Here is a 23,689-nt window from a genome sequence, read left to right as displayed (position 1 = left end):
TTAATAGAAACAGCTGCCTGTGTAATAAAATAAAATTCGACATCACCACAAACTAGAGCATCCAATATGACCACAATGTTAAATCAACTTCTGTCAGGTTTCACCACCTCTCAGCGGTTTCAACAAAAACTGAACATTGTTGTTGTGGCTGCTGTATTAGACTGCATTAGTCTGGTGTACTTAATAAACTGGCAAGTTAGTGCATATTGTTATCCATGGCGGAGTAGCCTATAAGCCATGGTCACTCAGCAAACCACTGCTGAAGCACCCTGAGCCTCGCACTTTATATACACTTTGCCAATGAAATTGACTTTCCCTGGATAAATACATTTCATAACTTTTCAATAATAACAAAATTACAAACTGATTTACAAAGTAATAGCAATTAAAAATGAAATGGATAATAATCATAATAATAATTTTATTTATAGAGCACCCTTCAAACCAAAGTTACAGTTTTTTACCATAAAAACAAGGAATAAAAGTAATAAATTAAAAACAATAATTAAAACAATTAGAACAACTGCCATCAGTTAAGAAAAAGCTAATGGATAAAAGTGAGTTTTAAGGAAAGCTTTAAAAGAGGACACTGAGATGAACTGAAATGAGAATCAAAATAACCAGAAAGATCTAAATAATAAAACAAGCTTGGATGTGGATTTGGATGTAAGAGAAGCTGCATATTGCAAGCAGCCCTTATTACTCATTCTCTAGGGATCAATAATAATAATAATGTTAAAGTATCCATACAATGCTTCTTCAGTTCTGAGCCGGACCATTTAGCCAACTTTTGCCAAACGCATCTAAAGTTACCCATTAAAGATACTATTGTTACGTTTTTCTCCCAGAGCGCAAACAGACGATTCAGTTTTTAATTTTATTTAGCCGGTTGTTACTGTTTTTGACCTTTCCACCGCCTCTTCAACTGACCAGCATCGCACATATGACCCCAGCTGGTTTTGTGGACACTGCGTGGGGGAGAAGCAGTTGCTTTGGACGTGATGACCGTGGTCACCAGTGCGCTGCAAATCCGCCAGCGCGACAGCTGATCCGAGCGGAATCACCTCGGATCACCCAGCGGCAGCAGCGGCCTCCATTTTAACTTCGACACCGAGCCATACCTCACGTGTCCTGGGCTGTCTCTCTCACATGACCCGAGTGTTTGTTCCCGTGATCAGCACTTCCATCTCCGTCTGTGACACCGAATATCACTTTTTATTGTAACCCTGATGGATATGCTTGAACAGAGTCTGGACACCGCAAGGTAACCGAGAGTCGGTCAAAATGGCTAACTGAAACAAGCTAGCTACAGCATGCTATTTCGGATAGCTAGTTTACGACGCTAACCAAGGCCTGACCTAAAAACTGCTGTCAGAACGATTTCAATCTAAAGACTGTACTTAAGTTATCAAGGGAGATACCTGAGTAGTTGTACCCAAGAAGACCAGTGTCCAGTTGTGAAAAACGTGATCATAATTAGCTTATAACAGTACAACAGCTGAGTTAGCTTCAATTACCCATTAAAACACAAACAACTGTTGTCGGCTACTACAGATAACCTTAGGACAGTAGCGATGTTGTGTTTTACTTTTTGCGTTTGTGGTGTTGTTGGACTGGCTTCTTGCACAAGTTTTTCGTCAAAGGTAAAGTTTAGGGTCACTGTTTTATTTTACTATTCGTTTTATCTCGAATACTCCAGAGGGTTAGCTGGTTGCGTTGTTGTTGTTTTTTTTTTTTTTAACTACTTATCCATGCATCTTGTTTGCAGCCAAGAAAAGCAAGAAGAGGAAGTTGTCCAGGCATCTGAAGGTAAGGATTTATGTACCAAGCTGTCATTGACAACATCATGGCACCTGCGCAGCAGTAATGTGTAAAATTTGTTTGATAGCCAAAAGTATATAATGGTTGGTTGCAGCACAACTATGAACTCTCTCATTTGGTAAATAAGAAGTGTAATAAAATGTAGGATGTTTTATTTTATCTTCCTAAACTTGCATCGGTAATATTGTTTTCTGCAGCTGAATATGGGGCTTGGTTACTTTTCCTTCCTTTCCATTTTCATAACTGGCTTTTCTGTTCTCTTTCCTCCCTAAGACGGAACAGGAGAAGAGCAGACAGCTGTGACAATAGCCAGTGTTCAGCAGGCTGCAGCGTTTGGCGACCATAATATACAATATCAGTTCCGCACTGAGGGTGGCCAGGTAAGTAACAAACGGATGGAGTTGTGACAGCACTGGTGATGTATTTGTCTTTTTTACAACCCATTTCAGAAAAGCGCTTAATGCCCTTGATGGCATATGGGCCCAGAGTATTCGGGTAAGATTGCATCTGTTCAGCATTCACAAAATGAATCAGTACACCCCAGAATTACTTTAGATGTCAGGTTGAATCCTAGGGGTGTTTGTGCAGAGACATAATGAGCAACTGACACATTAAATATTGATAAGTGTGGTTGAAAGGATTCGGTGGCATGTACTGCGCAACGTGACGGTGTTAGATAAGACATGTATGTATTTATTATTTAGATTAATTACTGCGATTTAGGCTTTGATTTACTGTGTTTTTTGGTGTAAGTAATGTCACAACACAGCGAGAAAAATCTGAGTTCCTCTCACAAACAATCTTGTCAGTGTAAGTTTGCGTTTTCCTGTTGTGCTGTCACGTGTTTTCGCTGGCTGCGTCGACTCCCTTCCCTGTTCCAAAGACAAATCAGGAGAATAGCAAGCTTTGAATGGCCTGAAGGAATGAATTTGTGCTTTTATTTTTCTAGTCCCATGATTGATTGGTGACCTTTATCAAGAGTATCTCCTTCCCTCCCCAGATGTAGTATTCACTCCAGCTCTGGTCAGTGATGGACAATGGAACAGTGATGCAAATACATAAACTGGAAAAAGTAGCGTGACGCTCAAGTTGGTCTATCCTTATATGGATGATTTACACTGCAGCGAATTAAGTCAGTGATCCATGTGGCTCATTTGGTGTAAACAGTGTTAGTGTGTGCGATCATGTGATTCCAGTCTGGTCAAGGATTGGCATGGGGCTGCTGTCACATGTCAGTCAGGAGGAGAGTCACATGGTGGAGGGATACAAATACTGATTCTTGGAACAAACAAGCTAATTTTCTCATTTGTTTTTAAAATTGAATCAGGGGCATTCTGATGCATAAGCATGTTGTGTGGGACAGTGAGAGCAATGCACATCTGGAGTTAGGACTATAGTGTCAGATACTTGGCTCGGCTGAACTGAAGCAGTAGCTATGATAAACAAACCTACAAATCAGGTAAGGTTGTTTTGATTTGTGCATGGTACAGCTGCCATATGGAGTTTAGAAAATGACATAAAAAGGAAGCTGGTTGCTAGGTTTTCGTTTTCCTCTCATTCTGTCTTTTACCAGTGTCTCGTTTCCCCCCCTGCAGGTGACGTACCGCGTTGTTCAGGTGACTGACCAGCACCTTGAGGGAAGAGATGATGGGGGTGGAGCAGTGAGCGTCGTCTCAACAGCCGCCTTCACTGGGGCTCCTCAGGCCGTTGCTCAGGTATCTCAATCTCCCCCTTTTTATTAACTGAAATATGGACTGTTTTTAAAAGACTAACTGTATTCTTTATCCATGTCTGAAAGGATAAGACTGTTGCTATTTCAGCGTTATTATTTCCAACAGTCTCCCTGAAAAGTCTAAAACCAACAATTATTTTACCCTACTAACAAGTATTGTTTCTGTAGGCACAGTCTAATGTCACTCATGCCATACAACTCCAGTGTTCTGGAGTTATATATTTTTTTACTAAAAATATGTGAAAGAGACGTAGAGTTTCCTTTGTTTTTGATTAAAGTTGTAAGTGGAGTTAATTCCTCGGAGCTCGTCAGACTAGCAAAGTGGTATTAACGGCGAAGCATGTGCCTGCATCTGCCCGGAGCAGAGCGATTCAGCACTAAAGATGTTGTTGCAGAGTTATTTTTAAATCAACTGCAATGACAATATTCTTTGCACAACAGTTACAGCCAGATTTAGAACATGTTTTAAGTAAAAAAAAATGCAATTTTCCTTGGAAGACCAGAACAAATTTGTTTTCATTTATAGCATACTAATGGCTTTACTGACCTTGTTGTTATCTCTGCTAACAATATCATTGCTACTGCTTTTTCCTCCCTTTATCCAAGCTGTCAGACTGCACTGTGTCTTGCTTGGGGGTCTAGAGGGGATACCGGTATTGAGTCTGACAGAGACTGAGGTGTGCGTTTACCTGCTGTGACTGCTCCATTGCTACTCATTCAGGCTCTCCTCTGTCTCTCTTATCTGTCACAGGCTGTGATCCAAAACCCTTTCAGTAATGGAGGCAGCCCAGCAGGAGAGACGGTTGGAGGGGAGACGCGCTTTGCTTACTTCCCAGCAACTGCGGTGAGCGATGGGACTGTGTCTGTGCAGGCCGCCACGGACCCCACACTCACGCAGGCAGGGGGTGAGTCAGTACTCAAGCTTAATTTGGGTTGAATCTCACCAAAGCGCTACAGGGCTAATTTAGCCATTATTTTCAGTGACAAACTGAACAACAGCCCTTTTTCAGTAGTGTTAAATGAACCAGGATCCCCACAGCTTTGACTGATGTGAAAGAAGGTAGGACTATACAAAGCACTGTAGATTGTAAATTATGTTGCCCTTTTAGCTGAGTACTGTGATTGAAATATGTTGTGTGATACAGTTGGACACAGAATGTTCCTCAACGGTGCATCAGCATTTTTGAATAATGTTTAGTGAAGGGTATTTTAGATGCTGCTTATTAAAGTTTTGAATAATTAAAGGTTTTCTGTCACTTATACTCAGCAGCATATTTTGTTCAATATCAGATTCCTTGCTCAGTAACACGTCAGAGACATTTTCACTAGGTGAACAGTTTGTAAACGACACAATTCAAATATTATGTGAAATCAAATTAGTTCTACTGATCATATTCACTGCTTGCTTCATGTTACATGTCCACCCACTCTGCTTCTCTTCCTCTTTACTGCCATTTGTTGTCATCTGGCTGTACTAACTATCTTTGCAATTTTATGGTGGTGATCCGGAAGAGGTCGGTCAGGATACCACTGGCTGAGGGTTGCTGTCCGCTGCGTTCCATGAGGACGATCGGGGCTTGGTTGACCTGGAGAAAAAGATGTAGTCTTTTGGCTCTGTTGTACACAACCAGCATCTGCGTGTTCTGTATTATTCAGCCAGATCTAGATCTGGCTGTTGAATGATGGATTTTTAGAGGAGAGGAACACTGCAGGCCTTCTCCAGGTTTTATGAGGGAGAGTGTAGTGCCTGGACAGGGGTTATGGAAGGAACTTGTAATTCATCAGCCAGGGTTTCTGCTGCCGTCTGTGCTTTTTGCTGCCCTGTTTGCCCAGACATGAGGTCTGAAAAGGCATGAAAATGGGATCCAACAGAATAATAATGTACGTGAATGAAATATACTCGGAATAAAGCAGAGCTGTCCGCAAAACAAATTCAGCTTATAATGAGTAACATTTTTTTCTCATGTGGCACTAACGTTATAACGTATAGTATCTCATAGTAATAAACCATCTACCCTGCCTGTTAGCCATTAATCTCATATTTGCCTATTAGAAACTTTAGCGAGATGAATCAGGCTTGTAGACCAACAACATCTTTCTCAGCATGACATGACAGTTTAGTCATACTCTAGAGAAGACCAATGTAAAGGCACAATCAGGGGTCATACGAGGTCGTTGTGTTTTCTGGAATCATCAGGTTTTTTGGTAAGTTTCCCTTTGGCTTGTTTTTTTGTTTTTTAAATGTATCCCATCCGTTACTGATTACTGACTTAGCTTGCCAGGCTAACACAGCATATCCACACACCCTGCCTGTCTCTCTCACTGAGCTTTGTGTGTCTTCTTGAATCACATGACACACAGCCACAGACGTTTGACACCCTTAAGGCCATGTCAATTGACTCACCTCTATTATAACTTGTATGATACACTCGCACTCAACTGCAGCAGTGGAGAACCACAAAAACGGCTGTGTTTTTGTCCATTTTCCTCAACTGAGGCTTTAAAAGTGAGACAAGATTGGAGCAAAAATGTAAAGGCAGTTTGATGTAGGAAATAAATCGCTTGATGTATGTTGAGCATCTTAAAACATTAAGATGTGGCCTTACTCAGTGGGAACATCTGTTGTAACAGGAGGTTGGAAAACTGGAGTGCTTGGCCAGCACGCTGGACTGACCTTGCTGGTTTCATTGGAGAAATGCAGTTTTTTGTTTTTGTTTTGTTTTTCTTTTTGTTTTGTTTTTTCGTGTGTGTTTTGTTTTCTTTTGGGTGTTGTGAGTGGCAGCCAGGTGATGCCACAGAAGGGGGAAAAAACCTTAAGGTCTCTTTGCTGTGGGTAACAGTTGAAGCCAAGGCCTTGCAGGAGGAAGTGGGCTGCTGTCTTTCTCTTCTCTAAGCCTCGAGCAGTTTACGCAGACAGGACACACGGGCTGAGGAGTGCACTGTAGGGTGTAGGTGAAGAGTGCTTTACAAGCTGCCATCTCCTATGAGGCGAGAAAAAAGAGGAACGTGCACGGGGCTCGGCAGTGAACTACATTCTGGCAAGACTGGACCCTGAGGTGGCAAGTTCTTGACCTCTGAATTTTATTTTATAGTATTTTTGACAAAAATACTCAGTTTTTAAAAAAAAAACATGCGACTAGACAAGAAGTCAGGAACAAGGAAAAAATGGAAAGAAAATACCAAAGAGTTGCTGATTTTCACAGAAGTCCCTTATCATCCCCTATTATCATCACTTTTTTTGTAAAGAAAAAGGATAAACTAGAGGCTGTTTGAACTGAAAAATCTAATTTTTATAATTACATTTTCAGATTCTGCAATGATATCTTTTTAATCTGGTTTTTGATATTCAAGATAAACACAGATAAAATTCCTTGATTCTTTTTTTGAAAAATACCATCTGAAAAAATTTCAAGGAGTTACATATCCTGTTATTTGATGATACTGGGGAAGGTTTTGTGTGAACGGACCTTCATCTTCGGGCTGATGTAAAAGCAGCAAATTGTGTTGCGGAATTTCTCTGTCTGGCCAGGCCAGGTTGGCCATTTGGCTGACCCGCAGGAGCAAGCTGAAGTGTTTGTGTCCTACAGGCCCTGTAGCTGTGCTGAAACAGATGGTGTCTACATCCGAGTGTGTGCATTTTTCTCTCTAAAGTGATGTGTACGGTATTCCATTGACATGTTGATTGGTGAGGAGAGGATTTCCAGCATTGTAAATGTTGTTTTGTGTGTGTGTTTTTGTTTTTTTTTTTTTTTTTGGTACAGTAAATACACTCTTGTTTGTTGTGAGATATTTTATTGGTTTATTGGGGCAACAAGAGTCAGTCTTTCATGCCCCGTTGGCCTTCTTTCTTTTTCCTCATTGCTAACTAATGACTCCCATGCCTTCCACAGCCACAGGTCAGTTTTACGTGATGATGACCCCACCTGACGTCATTCAGACAGGCACGCAACGAACCATCGCCCCACGTACACAGCCTTACCCTGCGTAAGTATCAGTTCTTCAAGGCTTTAACCATTTATGGCCACAATAATGCACATTTGAGTTTGGCAATGTGGCTTCTTTCAGTTCAAGAAACCCCACCCGCCAGAGTCTGAGACACACAGTCTTTAATTATTAATTATTAATTATTATTGAATATTAAGTGAACAAAGCACATAGAATTCACACAAATCTAAATGCTAATGCAGGAGGAGGCTGGGGAAGTTGAGGGAGTTAAATTTCTGGGACATGGGTAGGGATGTCATTATAAGCAAATGGACCATCTAGCTGTTTGATGACCATAGTTTCATATGATTAGTATTGTACGGACATGTGACCATAAAACCACTTCCATGCCTATCCCAACTACAGCAATGCTGGATTTATGCAACATTAAGTACTACTGTAGTTATTGTCCTTTTACTCAAGACTGTGTTTCTCCCCAGGGAGTCTTCTTCGTCTCTCTCCCGAGTTTGCTGTAAAGGTTTATTTATTTATTTAAAAAAATATATCTCTGTGTATCAAGGATTTTCATTTTAGCACACCCTGGTTGGCCTGTTTTCTCTTTCCCCTCCAAAATCATCTTGTGTTATTTATCTCCAAAACTCACAACATGCATCATTATAATCCTGCATCAAAAAAGAATTCATCTCAGACTCTCTCCAACTGTTAGCCACATGAGTGCTGTTATTAAGATCATCAGCAGGCTCACCTAAGCAAAGACAATCTGAGTTGGCATTTTAATTGCATGATACCAGCCTGGTTCTGGCCTATTATGGATACTTATTCGAATAAGGAATTCTAGCATGGTTTATTTTCAGTGAGCACTTTTGTTCCAAAAACACACTGGCACATGAGTCATAGGGCTAAGGGATGCAAGATTCTTAAATTTCATGTGTTTCATGTGTTTTTTCCTTGTTTGGTAAAAGCCAAGGCACAGCCATTTGCTCGTGTGGTCACCCAAAATGAACACATGACCCTTTTATCAAATTGAGTTAGCACTAACCTAAGTGAATAATTCTCCATTTTCTACCAGACTTCTACTTAAACTTTAACTTGTGAAACGGACGGGAGCATATAAACTTCCGTTTACCTCCTCGTTATGGTAATTATTTAAAGAAAATACAAGCGGGAGAAACACCACACTATTAACAGTCTCCGCCTTTCATTTAACTGTTTGTCAGTTGGGGTATAAGTATGTGGCTTGACAGCAAGGATATTCACTGCTTCTGTGCCTCTGTGATTTTCAAGAACTTTAGATTTCAAAGATTTAAGCTCCTTTGTTGTGGCCAGCATTATGGGGAGTTCTAGATCCACCTTAAAATTTGCAGCAGCTCTGCCATTTTTGATGTTGCTTGATGTTCACAGCATACAACAGACTGCTTTCCAGTCAAGAGTAAATAAAAAGCTTTGTTGCAGTGTATGTGTGCTGTGTGTTGCTGTGTGATGAAATACAAAGTGAGTAGTTTTTTCATCTCTCAGAATGCCTATCAGCAATATGTTTGTTTTTATTTATTGCCTCTTACGTGATTAATTTATGATTTTTGACACAAGCCTCTTGAGTTATGTAAGTGTGAACTAGTGAACAGTGACATGATTGTTGACATGTGAGTAAATGAATACAAACTTCCCACCCTATCTGCTGTTCGCAGAGATGAAAACGAGCTGCTGCAACATGAAGGTTTAAACTGGTGAGGACAGTTTCCACATTTCTCCCACACTTTTGTTTTGTTTTTTTTTGTTTTTTACAGCAAGTGAACTAATCAAATTAGATCACAAGAAGAGAGAAGAAGCACACAAACCTCTGCCCACCTCTCCTCTCTGCCTCCCCTTCCCATAAGTCCCTGGTGATTCTCTCTGCTCTTGATGTGTGTGTCAGATGTAGCGTTTCTTCAGTGCTGACCCCGATCCATTGTTGTTAGTTGTGCTCGTGGCGAACGTCTTTTTCCATTAGGGGTAATTGTTCATCCGGAAACAAATGGCTCACTCCACACTTTTATTTTAGTATCCTGTTCAGAGTGTCCTCTGTGGTAGTTTTTTTTTTTTTTTAGTTTTGTTCTCATTCAGTCTAGTTTGGTATAATTTAGTGCTTTAACTATTTGGACAGTATTTTAAGTTTTAAAAACCTGTATATTTTGTTAATATGACAGGAATGTTGGGACAAATCAAGCCCATGAAAACCATGTGTTGTCAGTTTCAGCGTATCTCTTCAACATAATTGTTAGTAAGTAAGCGGTTAATAGTCACTAAGGCTCATCTTTGTTTATAGTATCCATTGAGAGAATTGCAAGTTCAAGCTGCAGTCCCTTAAATCTCAATATACACTTTGGCTCATTGTCCAGGCCCTGGCTTGGTGTAATATTGTTGCCTTTTCATAGGGGAGGACAGAATGAGCGTGAATTGCATGTCGCTTTCAAAGATAAATATAAGACTGTACAAACTTAGTACTCATACATCCATGCTTCAAATGATATGGATAAAGGGCTTCAGCAGTGGGATTGTGCTCTGCAAATTTTCGTTTTTTCTTCGACCTAAACTCTCAGGAGCACTTATTTGAGGTGTGCCTCTATAAGTTGTGAAAGTAGGAAAAAAAAGACGTTCCTCTAGTCCTGTATATTTAGTTATTCATACAGTCATCCTCATTTTTTCTACGCTCTGCCTAACAGTACTGTTGGGCTGAATCCATTATACAGCGGAAATCCCATTAAGATGTCTTGAGATACAAGAGAGACTGCAGTTTGGCTTGACTGACTATCTCAAACGAAGATATCAGCAGTCGAGTTGTGTTCAGGGGTCACATATTCACTGCTGTAGAATAAAGATTGCGTTGTAGAAGGATAGATGAAGAGCAGGAATGACCTCACAGGACCTTTTATTAACTCCATGCAGCCAGTAAACCGAAATGCATCCAATGAACAATGGTAACATTAATTTCCTTTGCCTTACTTATCTAAGAACAAGATTTTCCTTAGCAAAGAAATTATTTTCTGCACTCTTTCTGTTGTTTTTCATAGCGGAGCATGGTTTGTGAGTTAAGTATTGTCTGTTCAATTAGTGAGACAGAACCATGGTGTCAATATACACTTGGCCACCTGTATGATCTAATGTGAGTGTGTTATTGACCTGTTCATGCCGTGGTCGGTGGTTGGATAAGTCTCCCTGTCACATCCCAGGAACTTAATTAACAGAATACCTAAGGGAAGACACAGAGACGGGAGACAGTTGTGTCATTAGCCGTACGCCCAGACTCTAATAGACAGCATCTGGTTTTCTACAGTGCTGTAATTTTACATCATAATAAAGCAATGTGCTCCCTCTGGGCCACACCTGGGAAGAGGACAGCCAGCAAGAATAAGAAGGTTGGATGAGTCTCAGAATTCCAGTCGAAGCAGCCCAGGGGCTGAATATGCAGCCTCATATGACTGGGCATCGTCCGGTGTTTCTACCAAAGGCACTACGCAACCTCACAGGCTCCTTTTTAAATAGCACATTGGTAGTGGCAAGGGATGTGATTACAAAAGGCTTGAATATAGAGATAACATTGAAGAACAGATTTTAATAGGAACGAGATTAGGTGAATTTCGGAGGATTGGATTGGATTTGTGCATGCTTGTATGGTAGGCAGAGATTAGACAGATTGTGGTGTACGAAAAGTGTCTTATTTCCTGTCTGTCTGCAGGAAAATGGATGGACCGCGAACGCCAAGAGATGAAAGGAGAAGAGCGCAACATAATGAAGGTGGGTAATTAGCTATGATTGTGGCTTTTGATTTCATCAGACAGCGCAACACACTGCAGTGTGGTGCCTAAATAGAGCATTTTTTTTATTGAAAGAAAACCACCAGGCCCTGACAAAATATTCTATTAAGAATAGATAACAGCATATGTTTTAGGACTGGCCACTAGATGTTACTGTTTAACCATCAAAGTGAGGCAGTACCTACAGTCACTGAAAAGATAAGATCCTGGAAATGAAAACATGGTTATTAAAACCAAAATGATCTCTGATCTAAAATGTTGCTTGTATTCGTACATTTTTTATTTTTGTAATCTGTTTCTGTTTTATAACATTCCAACAGTTGAGAGGCGGCGAAGAGACAAGATCAACAACTGGATTGTCACCCTTTCCAAGATCATCCCAGACTGCAGTATGGACAGCACCAAGACTGGAGCGGTCAGCGGCCTTTTACTCGGCTCTTCACTGCTACTAACCCGTTAGTGATGTTTTCTGTTCTAAAATTTCACCTTTCAACTGTGTGGCAACAATCTCTGTGCTTCTAGAGCAAAGGAGGCATCCTGTCCAAAGCTTGTGACTACATCCGTGAGCTGAGGCAAAGCAACCAGCGACTGCAGGAGAGTCTGAAGGAAGTGGAGAGGATACAAGTGGACAATGAGTTGTGCAGGCAGCAGGTATAAATATCAGTCTTTGCTCTAACTTGCAAATGTGGCATCAAGGGAAGTTTCCGAGACTTCAATAATGGGCAAAGAAGGCTATGAATGATAATGTCAGAATCTTCCTTTGAGGTGCTTTACGGTAGCAGATAAATAAACTTGTACATAATAAGGCAGCCTTAGTGGGCTGCATATGTGGCTGTGAAGATTGCCACTACATTGAATAGATTAGTTGGCTTTGGAGTGCACTGCAACATCCTTTCACTTAAATCTCGGAAGCATGACATCCACCTAGCCTCATATGCATCTTCATTTCTCCAAAACAAAACCCCCTGAGGCTTCAGCCTTTATAGCAGATCATCACAGCCTGACAAGGAGGATCAAAGAGTTTGCACTCATATAATAAGAAGTGTTACCTGAAATCAGTGCTTTGGGAGGCTACGGGAATAGCATACACAGGGGCTGTGTGAGAACTAACTGCATGCTAATGCACTGAAAGTATTGTGAGAATTTGCAGCTCTGAGGCTGCCACATCTCCCCATTGAATCCCAGGTCTGCAAGGCACTCGGCAATATATTTTTATTCTGATGCTCAAAGCTCAATATCCTTTCCTCAGTCCCTCAGCTGGGAGGCAGTGATTCACCCAAGGGAAATGTAGTGGAGATGACATACCTCATCAAGATGTGATAATCCAGTTTGTTGTGGACAGGGGTGTCTTTGAAAAGGACTGCACACACTTCTCTTTAATCCCAGGGATTGCATAGCCCTGTGTGTACATTACACACAGCCAGCACTCAGTCTTCAAACGAAAAAGTTTGGTTTGTAAACTTGGAGCTATATTTAGCTGTCACAGGGATGTGGATGTTGATAATGAGATTTTTTTATTTATTTATTTATTTTTTTGCTCTTTGTTCTTAAGATTGAAGAGCTGAAGAATGAGAATGCTTTGCTCCGAGCGCAACTCCAGCAGCATGGCATCGAGATGGTTGGAGAGACACCACCGCAGTGAAGGCGAGATGAAAAGAATAGGGACGAGCAACACCACTCAGACAGATAGCCAACACAGTGGAAAAGGGGGCGAAATGATGAGGAAAACAAGGACCTGTGAAGAATCACTTTCTTTTTAGTGAATGCATCCTTCCCTGGGTTCCCAGGTTGCAAACCCTTCACTGGCCAATTGTGGCTGTACTTGACTGTTCCAATCATATTGAGATAACCACCCGTTTCAACTCAGTAGAAAATGTGCTCCGAGAAACAATGCCCACTCAAAACCATCAGAGTGCTTTACTAGCACTAGCTATGACAGAGAACCTCTGCTGAACTCCTCCCTTTTTTGTATTTATGTAGCCTCACTCATGGACTTTGATGTTGGTCATTTAATTTGTGTACCCCTCCTATTATTAATTTTGACTTAGTTCACTCTTTTATTCTGTTTGTGTTTTTGAGTTGTGTATTAATATGTTGTTTTTAGCTGCTTTAATTTATTAGTCCGCTTGCTGACGGAAGCCTTGATGGAGACCAGTTACACTGAAGCTCATGCACCCCAGAGAAGCACTCTGAATTTTAAGAGAAAAAACATCAAAGTATGCAAAACATTATGATTCTGCAGACGGAAATAATGTGACACACATAGCTTACCTAGACCCAAAGACAAACAAGGAGCTGTGCTGGCCTTTGCTTTTGGGCTAATTTATGTAAATATGACCTCTCATGTTTTAATACAGATGTTAAGGAATGCTAGAGAAAATGATCTCTGGGAGTAAACAATCAATAACTCATTAACTTCAAGCTGGCCCATTGTCATAGTAATTATCATGAAGTGTGTACAATCTTGAAGCTTGATTTGGAAGAAATAAGTGGTATACTTGAATTGTTGGGGGCATTTGCTTAACCGGAAAAATAACTCAAAAAGTCGACAAAACCCCCTGTAAAGATCCAACTGGTTAAATTCTTTTCAATTACAAATGGACATGTACAATTGCGGATCATGCAGACGATTGACAAACCCAGTGGCCTGGATTGTGGACTGGAGAGGAGTGCAGGGCAAATTCCAATTTATGGCAAACTATATATAGGCACTGTGGCTTTTATTTTCATCTTTTGTTCATGTGTGATTTACTGGTGTCTCAGAACGTGTAAGAATAATCCCCACAATTCATTTCAAGCTGTTTGCTCTATTTTGGTATTGCAACACTTCAGATGGAGCTCAACGCACAAGGGGGGAGAGGCACCCTGGAGAGCGGTACTCAAAGACTCTCTGCTCACTATGGAAAAGGAGTATACAGAAATTCTGTTTTGCACTTCTTAGTTGAGCACAACTCGGTATCCATGAAAAGATGGAATAGTTGGAAAGTGAGAAACTTAGAAGTGATCTCACATATTTCTCCACCCACTCAGGCAAACAATAAGTAAACTGTAATTGGCTGTTCCATCAGCAGAAGCCAATATTTACATTGTTGATGATTTTGTGAATGAATATACATGATGTATTTTTGTTCGGCTTTGGGCGATGTGAGTGAAATTGGAAGAGAGATATAAAGCTTCACAGCCACTTATTAGAGCACTATTGCTTCTCCCTGTATAAACAGCTCAGGTTGCAGCAAAGCAAAACCAACGCTCAGACCCCTGGCAAAATCAGGCAGACTTATCACATTTTAATATCTCTTACCTCTGACTCTGTAAGTTAACAGCTTGTGCTTTGGAAGTGCTGTTCTGCTACTACTGCAAGATTAAAACCTGATACGGATAGTGCAAGTGTCTGATCTATCAAACAAGGCTCCTAGCCAAAGTTGAATGATAGATGTTTTGCAGTAGAATTTTTTTTTTTTTTTTTTTTTTTTTTTTTTTTTAAAACACCTCAGTGAGAGGAAAGCAGAGAATGTGAAGACATGAATAATGCTTCGGAAGACAGATGTTCACAAATGAAAGGTCATTCGTGGCTAACTCTTTTTTTTTTTTTTTTTTTCTCTCGTTTCTTTTTTTGAAATGGCATAAGACTGAAAAAAGAGTCCCTTTTCTCTCTGTAGCAGCCTCACTGTTCTCAGGTTAGATCGTAAGACATTTTTTCTAAGTAAAATGGTGGAAAATAAAACTTTCACTAGCTAATAACCTTGATGGATTTTGGTTGTGGCTCATTGTCCTTCCCCAGGTCCCGGTCATCAGGTCTGGTTGGTTTTCTGTCCCTCACATTTGTCCATCTGTCAGAACGATATGTCAAAAACTTGGGCTTCACATTACATTTTGTGTCACAACTGCTGAGCTCCGGTGTGAAAAAAAACATGTCTTGGTTGTAGACAACTTGTTCACTAGGCCACACCCTAAACATGTTGTCTGCTGTTTCGAACATTTCGTTTTTTTCGACTCTGCTACACATTTCACTCAGGCTTTACCAAATTTTATACATAAAATATTAAAATCCCCAAAAAGTTGATTACAAATCCTAGTTATTTCTTTATATCCTTAAATATTTGCAAAAATCAAAGTTAAAGTTTGGAAGAAAACATAATTATTATTGTTATTAAGATTCACATAAAAAAAAAAAAAACTCAGTTAATCTGCATGATCAGGACTGTTTTGGTGTGATGGGATGAACTGTGCAGGTAACATAAAAAAACCCACCAATGACATCACCCTTTTTCCATTGGAGCCCCGCCCATTAAAGATCAGCGAAAAGAGCAGAAAAGGAAAACACATGCAGAAGTCTGTCGTGTGAAATAAAGTGAACTTCTGACTTTGGCAGAAAAATTTGGTGTTTATAGAGGCCCCCATCACACATAGTATAAAATGTGAGGAAAAAATGTTTTTAGGGCCTTCGAGATGAGTCAAGAAGTTAATATAGGAGGTTTAGACCTCTACTCGGAGAGATACTAATACATTTTGATGGGGTTTTTACCTATGGAGGGCCCTACAGCCACATGCTGATTTTATATGGCCATAAATTACTCCATGTACAACCTGTAATATTCTCTAAAAATCCATTTTTTAGGTGTTTTCTAAAAATCACCATAAATTCACTTTATACTTTAGCTTAGATCTGGATGCAAATTAAACGTTTAAAACGTTTTCTGTCAAAGAGATAGTGATTATGTGTCCTTGGAGGAAATCCGCGCCCTCTGCATGCTCCCTAGTTCATAAAATCAATTGATCAACACGCTGGTAAAAGTGAAACCAGTAAGTAGTTAGAACACGTGGAGGGCACCTTGGGTGAGAGATCAATGGTGGATAAAAGGTGCATCTAAGCCCTCAGTGAGATTGAGTTTGACACCGCAAGTCTGAGGCATTTAGGCATCATTCCGCTGGTCTTAAAGAAGAAGCGGCCATGATTTGGATAATCTTTTAAATCCAGACTGGGATGCTGTACACGTCCAAACACTAAGACTATTTATAACTGAAAGACTCTTTATTTATTAGTATTCGCTAGGCTGACACCATGTCTTAAATTTGCCTCGTTTTTGTCTTGCCGCCCCCCTCCGGTGTCTCCATGCTCTTCAGCTGCCATTCAAAAGACACAAAGCTAGCCAGGCAGCCAGGCAGGCAGGAGTCTGTGTGTCCCTGTCTCTGTTTGAAGTGGCTGATCTCTGATCCCCGCGTTTCTCTCTGATTGGGTCATACGTTCTCTCTGTCTGTCCGTCCGCCTCTTTCACCTAAAACCTGTAAGAGCTCTCCGAAAAGGGATCATGCAGAGTTGATATGAAGTTTTCTTTTTTCTTTTTTGATCCCGTCTCCACACATACCCATACACATACATACATACAACTATCGTACCAACACACACATCTAAGTATGTCTCCCAACAACGTACGTAAGTCTACAGCTGTACAGATTTGATAACTGGCTTTTTATCAGTGTGTTGTCACACCGCACGAATAAAAGTATATTTTTTAAAAAGCACTATTAGTAAAAAGTAAAGTGTCAAAAGTAAAAAAGTAAAAAATCGTGTCAAGGCCCCTTTCACTGTTATTTCATATTATTAAATCATTACTGCTGAAGAAAAAAAGAAAAAGAAATGAAGTTGGTTTTGGAAAGGAAATGTAAACGCACACGGACGTGGTTTTCTTCTCTAACAAATGTAATATGAAGCGTGTACCACTGAATGTCACTTTCACCTCTCAGTGCAGATAACTCACTTGCAATTAATTGAAGTAGTAATTGGAGGAGGAAAGTGTCTCCAATTTGAGTAATAACTTGTTATTGCTGAAATTACATTCAATGGTTAAACAATGGTTTATGTCTAGTCAGTACTGAGAAAATGTCTGTTTCCACGTTTGTCTGCTGGGTGGGACAAAGCATCCTGCTGTAAAATCCTTGATGTGAATTGAAATTGAAAGTCCCCTTTTTTTTTTTCCTTTTTTTTTTAAATTTTTTGGGTTTTGTCTTGTCCACCAGAGCACAAGGTTGACTGGTTTTCATTTAACTCATGCTGGTCAACATGCTCTGCTGGAAAGCCAGTGTTTCATGTCCTGTAAGCTTGTCTTACCTTCGTGCTTTCTGAGCTACAGAAACACACTTTTCCAGGAGCGTGTATTGTCCACTGCCTCAGCCTGTTTCACGTTCCCTCGCTCTTGGAGGTTGTTATTTGTCGGAAATGGCTGACAGAAAGAGTCTCATTCCATCTGACATCCCATGCTCCTCATACCTCGTGTACCACGCTGACTCTCATCTTTCTTGTGCCCACATTAATGACTACACAGTACCTGTCTAGCTCATAATAGTAGTACCAGCACAAAGGTATGTATTCTGCTGCTGCCAGGAGATGGGGGGGGGGGTAGAAATGAGCTCAGATTTTTTTGAACAGCCGTGGTCTTGGATTCGACAGTATCTTGGGCACTCAAACTCAAACCATCGGGAAAAGTCAACATACTCTCTCGCACATGTTGAAAGTCGTGTTTGACTCCACCTTAAAGCCCGGGGGGCAAACGGTTAGGACTGCACCCACAATTAATAACAAAGAGCAAGGAGTTGTCGTTACTGTAACTGATTTTAAGAAAATACTGCAGGGGATAAACACTGAAAATGTCACTGTGACTGATATTGCTATTTCTGATCAGTACTGGTTTTTTTTTTTTGTTTTTTTTTTTTTAAAACAAAAATAGAAACGTCAGAGAGCTCAGTTCAGGATTAGATTCTAGATGCCACAGCAGAAATTATTGTATGTTCTCTGAAATGATTACTTGTAATTATTATTTGATTTTTTTATATCATGAGTTCATTAAGCTCCTTTACGTCACTCAGTGAGGCACGTATATGAAATGGTTCATTCCCTGTACAAAAAAAACAGATTAACACTAAACGAAAGGTTGTGACAAGATATTAGTGTGATTCAAGCAGTAAAAACATCATATAAACAAATAAAAGCAAATGGAGAAACACTGGGCTAGAGGATCAGTGGTCTCCGAATTATACATTACCCGCAAATAGGAAGAAACGGTATGGACCGCCGGTAGTGTCTGAATAAAAGGTTTAATATAATACGGAATAGGGAGGGAATACACATTGAAAATATTACTGTCTGGTATCACTGTTGCTGATCATGATTGTATTTTCTGTAAGGTGCCTTTTCAGACATATCACAGTTCAGATTTGGATTCTGGATGCGTTTCATTCACTCACTGAGGCCTGCTCAGTACATAAAATGGTTAATACCCTGCACGAAAACCAGTTTAGCAAAAGGTCAAAAACAGACGTAACTTCACTGGGATTTAACAACTTTTCAAGCAGTGCAAGCATCGTGTAAAGCAGCTAATGTCAAATGAGGAAAAAAAAACAACACTCACGGCCATAGTCTAAATCATATACACCCCCAATAGTTATGGGAATTAGGGCTCATTCTGGTATGGAGTGGGGATTGACTACCCCATTGAATTTTTTTAGAAGTTCCAGTAAGATATTGTGTAACAAAACATGCCTCCTTATTCCGAAACAGACTGGGGAATTTCCCACAGTCACCATTCTCAAAGTGCAGTAACCCAGCAAAATTGGTCACAGTGAGATTTTGTGTTTATCCCCTGCAGTATTTCATTAAATACCCAAACCACCACTCCCTACTCTTTCTTATTTGTGGGTGCAGTCCAAACTGCATGCCCCCGAGCTGTAGGGTTGAGTCAAACACGACTTTCAACATGTGCAAGAAAATACGGTAAACACGTGGGGCCACAGTGTGGCTGCTTTGAGGGCCAGCGTTTCGGGGGCGAGGGGTGTCTCGTGCGGCCTGTTTCGGCAGCAGACAAACTGACGGAAGGTGCGTTCAATCTGAGGAACGTCTTGAAGCTCCATATAAAGCGGGACAGGACGGCGAGGCGGAGGGAAAAGGGGGGTGAGAAAGTGGACAGGGACGGGAACAGAGGACGATGATGAAACAGGGACAGATGGGGGCAATGCCCTCGACCGGGAGAAAAACGTAGAGTGGCGCCTGCTGAGGTGAATCTGTCTGCTGTGCTGGTGCCTGGCTTTGTTTGGCCAGAAGATTACTGATAGCCTCGGTGGCTGTTAAGAAACACGCATGGTCAGGAAAACACAGATCTATAAACTCTCTCTTTTTTTGTTTTTGAACTCTTTCTCCTGTACTTTCTTCTTCTCTCACATTCTCACACACTCACAGATAGTCTGGATATACTATTTTTGGCTTAGTACACTGTCACGTTCCGATTTCTCATGAGCTGAGTCATGTGCAGTGAAACACGGTAAACAAAATGACTTGTTCACCATGAGTGGACATGATGAGCTTAGTTCAAATTGTGGACTGGAGCTTCCTTTCTGTCCCCTGAGTTATATGCCCCGAAACAAATATCTCTAAAGCAAAGATAATGTGATGTTCTCCCTTCATTTAAAAAAAAAAAAACAACTATGGGTAGACTCCAACAGATGTGGAGCCATTCATGGCTGTATTTGTTGACATTGATGTTATGGTCACCCAAAGCAAGCATACGGGCCAGCAGGGTTATCTGTGAACGAGACAGACTGACGCAGGGGTCCTGCAACATGTTGTTTCACTAATTGAGTCAGCACAGGCAATTTGGAAGGACTTTGAAGGTATAATAAGAATTCAAATGGCCCCAGATTTTATCAACGTGCACAGCCCAACATTTCAGTGTGTACCTGTATTTTGCCTTTCTGTTATTTAATTTCCACCATTATTGATTTTTCTATTTATTCACAGCCTGGCGTTGTTGTGGAATACTTTTCTTGCACTGACAGGTTAATTAATCTTAAAGTGTTTAACGCTGTTTCAGTGATAAGGGGAAAAAACAATTCTTACAGTTTTAGAGTTGTGTTTTTTTTTTCCATGCAGCCGTTAAGAATCTGGGTTATTATCATTGCGTCGGTGTCATTAAATACATACTCCAACTTCACAGTTTTTCAAATATTTATGAATCTACAGTATCAACAATTGTAAATAGCAATGCGGCAGGAAATTAGTGATCGTGTTTTAATGAAACAAAAGCAGCTCTTCTGTGTCTTTATGTACTTTGTGCATGTTTGGTTCTTCGTTATGTAAGAATGATGTAATCAAGTACAAAGTATAAAAAACGATAGATTGTGTTTTATAAGTAAATTCATTATATACAATACTGTATATATGTTGTGTTGCAAGGTAAAACACCTGACAATGCATTTTTTTTTTTTTTTTTTACTGTTCAGATTTAATAAACTTCATCAGGTTACATTATATTCATCTTTAACTAATGCATATTGAAACACCTTGACTCAAATAGAGGTTTTTAATCCTGGCTACTATTCCACTGCTCTCGAAGGGATTTAATTTGGTTCAACTGCAGGTTCCTGTGTATTATGCAAAAACTGAATGTGTTGAAAATGAGGGGCTAATTATTCCATTTGAGAGGTTGTAATTACATCCTTTAGACTGAGCAATGGATATTCCAAAGTGTCGCACACTCCTCAGTGAAGGATTTCCTGGGTCGAAACAAGTGCAGCTCTGTCAGCCGTGGAATACATTGACCCATGCAGTCGTGGCCTTTGCTGTGGGAATTTCCAGTGCTCTCTCCCCTTTTGTTCCAGGAAAAGTCACATCTACCAGCATTAAGCACCACAATAAAGAATCATATTGCTCTCACATATTGTAAAAGTGATGGTGTCCAGCAACAGCAGCAACTCGCTCATGAGTGGAATTGTGTGGTCTGTCTGTGGAAAGTAGTTTAATTTGAAGGTTCATAGTTGATTTGATTTGGCTGAACGGACAGTGGAGCCCACAATCAGAGATAGATCAGAGAATTTCCTCCAGTGTTGCAGAACTATGAACAGGAGACATGAGGAGGTCAAAACTTCCCCAGTAGAGTTAGGTAACTGCTGCCAGGAATAGGCCGGGCCTCCTGGAGAGATGAGGCAACACTGTGCCAAAGTCTGTATAAATACCGGCACACTCTGCATAGTCAGCCATCAGACAGTGGAAGGACTTGAAAAAGAGCCGAAAAGGGTAATCGAAAGATCTGAAGAAATCTACCTGCCCAGACAATCACCATCCATCACTGGAGCTGAAGAATAAAGATACTGTGGTGCTCTTCAGTGGCCTGACACCCATGAGAAAGACGACCTATCAGCTCTAATCTTCAAAGGATTTAATAACTAAACCTCCCATAAAATGAAGGCATTCAGCATTGCAGTTGCAGTGACACTCGTGCTCGCCTTTATTTGCATTCTGGGGAGCTCTGCTTTCCCATTCCCTGGGGTAAGAATTTGACTTAAACTGACTTCATTTGCTTATTAGCTATAAATGTTTTGTCAGGATGCTAAGATGTGGCTCCTAAATGTGCATAATTCATTAACAGGTGCAGGAGCTGGAGGAGGCAGGGAGCAATGACACTCCAGTTGCGGCACATCAAGAGATGTCAATGGAACCGTGGATGGTATGTTCAATTGACTGGATGAATTAAGCCAATTACTGTGAGCAAATTAAAATTTAAGTGGCTGTGTTTTCCCCACGGACTACCCTGGTGCTCTCTCCACACAAGGAGAGGATGAAATGCGGGAGATGAACACCTTGTTCATGTCTCTTGTCTTCCACGCAGATGCCGAACCACATCAGGCAGAAGCGCCAGAGCCACCTCTCCTTATGCCGCTGGTGCTGCGACTGCTGCAAGAACAACGGCTGTGGTTTCTGCTGCAGGTACTGAGGATTCCTGCAACAACGTCTAGATATTAATTTATTATGCTTTTTGTCTTACCCCAAGAAATCTGCCTTTCTTGACCTCTTTCGTTGCCCATGCTGTAAACATGTTTTTTGGCATGATTTTTGAAACAAGTATGATTCATGGATGAGCACTGGAAAAAAAACAAAGAGCTATTCTATGTATTTATTTTGCATGTTTGTAATACTTTCACCCTGAAACTCTTTTTGTAAACTCAATACGTCAATCCAGATGTGACTGTTTCTTTATCTAAATGAGGTCTGTAATAAATAATGAACATCTGAAACAAATGTACAAATGTTTTTGCTATTAAAAAGGAAAGGCAATAGGTTTATCACAATAATCAGGGCATGTGGTAAATCTTGTACCTGTTGCGCAGTACGTGTGACATAAATCACAAGATATTACGTGGTAAAGGGCAATTTAACCACTTTGAATTGGAATTATGGTTTTGGTCTTGCTGTAGTTGTAGTTGTGAATGCAGCGTCCAAACGCTACACTAGTTTTACCTCTCCAGATACTACACTGTATTACCACATTAAAATAATGTATCACTTGAAATAGTTGAGACAGTACGTATCAGGTGTTTAATAATCAAATAACTTTAATATACCTCAGACACCTGTTGCTTATCACTGAAAAATCACAATAATGATTCAGCCGATATACAATTTATCAAGTATTAACACTTATTGTCAGTTACTTTAGATACTTCAGTACATATTATCTGCTGGGTTATTTCCTTTGGACAGTGAGAGATTTTTTAAATTGCTATGAGGTCTTCCTGGTTAGATAAAAACACATACAAACTCTTCCTTTCTCCATATTTGATGTTTTTGGCCTTTTTGCATATTTGCATTGCGTCATGAGTGTGTTCTTGTCAAAGGATTTTTTTCTTGAAAATTCCTCTGGTGCACATTAAGTGACACATTTCGTGTTCCCTGTGTCAGCAGAAGTAATTTTATAGTCAGGGCATGTGGGGTTCAGCTTCCAAGCCGGTGCTGCGTTGCAGAAAAAACATTTAGATCCTCACCACGACTTGACATATTACCTACATATTCAAGCATGTGACTACACATGCGTGATGAGACAAAAAAAAAAAGGCAGTGGCAGCCACCAGAGCTGAACAACAACGGGAAGAGCACCACATGCAGAAACTCAAGCGAGTTTCAAGCAGACAATCAAAATTGAGAGAAATGTGAAAGATTTGATCTGACAGGTGGATTGATTGATAGTTCAAATGAGGTAAACTTGGAGTGTGTTTACTTTCAAAACTTTATTCCTTTTCGCTTCTTTTTCGATTTATTCCTCGCAGCAGTGCACAATGTGGTGTGTGTATCGGGGATTGAAAACCAGATAGAGTGAGTGAAAACACAGTGGAGCAGTGACATGCTGGCACAAGGCATAACCACGGCGGTGCTCCCAACAGCCTCCAACACTCCATCATCCACAAATTAAAACCACAACGGTAATAAAATCTAAATGTTTTGTGGAATCATATTCCATAATGTCTATCATCTATGATTATAAACAAATAGGTGACAAATTAAAAGGAAATAAACAATGTCTTACTGAAGAGTCGGTCCACTATAAGAACACCGTGCTTCCAAAATGATTAGCGCATT

The 23,689-nt window shown here is 40.4% G+C and overlaps 1 protein-coding gene across 5 annotated transcripts; it reads left to right on the top strand.

Annotated features, from left to right (window-relative positions):
* The first annotated feature begins 958 nt into the window (after positions 1-958).
* LOC120783896 (upstream stimulatory factor 2-like) lies at positions 959-22,820 on the top strand. 5 transcript variants are annotated; one of them, XM_040117270.1, is made up of 12 exons: positions 959-1,264; positions 1,769-1,809; positions 2,095-2,201; positions 3,417-3,536; positions 4,305-4,458; positions 7,444-7,537; positions 9,184-9,222; positions 11,211-11,269; positions 11,610-11,704; positions 11,812-11,940; positions 21,705-21,782; positions 21,945-22,814. In XM_040117270.1, the coding sequence occupies exons 1-12, from the start codon at positions 1,230-1,232 to the stop codon at positions 22,047-22,049; spliced, it is 1,056 nt and encodes a 351-aa protein (XP_039973204.1). In that variant the 5' UTR covers positions 959-1,229; the 3' UTR covers positions 22,050-22,814. The 5 variants fall into 5 exon arrangements, with proteins under 5 accessions (XP_039973204.1, XP_039973205.1, XP_039973206.1 ...); XM_040117271.1 differs by lacking the exon at positions 9,184-9,222; XM_040117272.1 differs by lacking the exons at positions 21,705-21,782; positions 21,945-22,814 and adding an exon at positions 12,842-15,266 and having other exon boundaries at positions 962-1,264.
* The last annotated feature ends 869 nt before the right edge of the window (positions 22,821-23,689 follow it).

This window comes from Xiphias gladius, chromosome 22, assembly GCF_016859285.1.
Source record: "Xiphias gladius isolate SHS-SW01 ecotype Sanya breed wild chromosome 22, ASM1685928v1, whole genome shotgun sequence".
Lineage (NCBI taxonomy): Eukaryota > Metazoa > Chordata > Actinopteri > Istiophoriformes > Xiphiidae > Xiphias > Xiphias gladius.
Note: the sequence above shows the minus strand (reverse complement) of the source record. Positions and strands in the feature narration are given on the sequence as shown.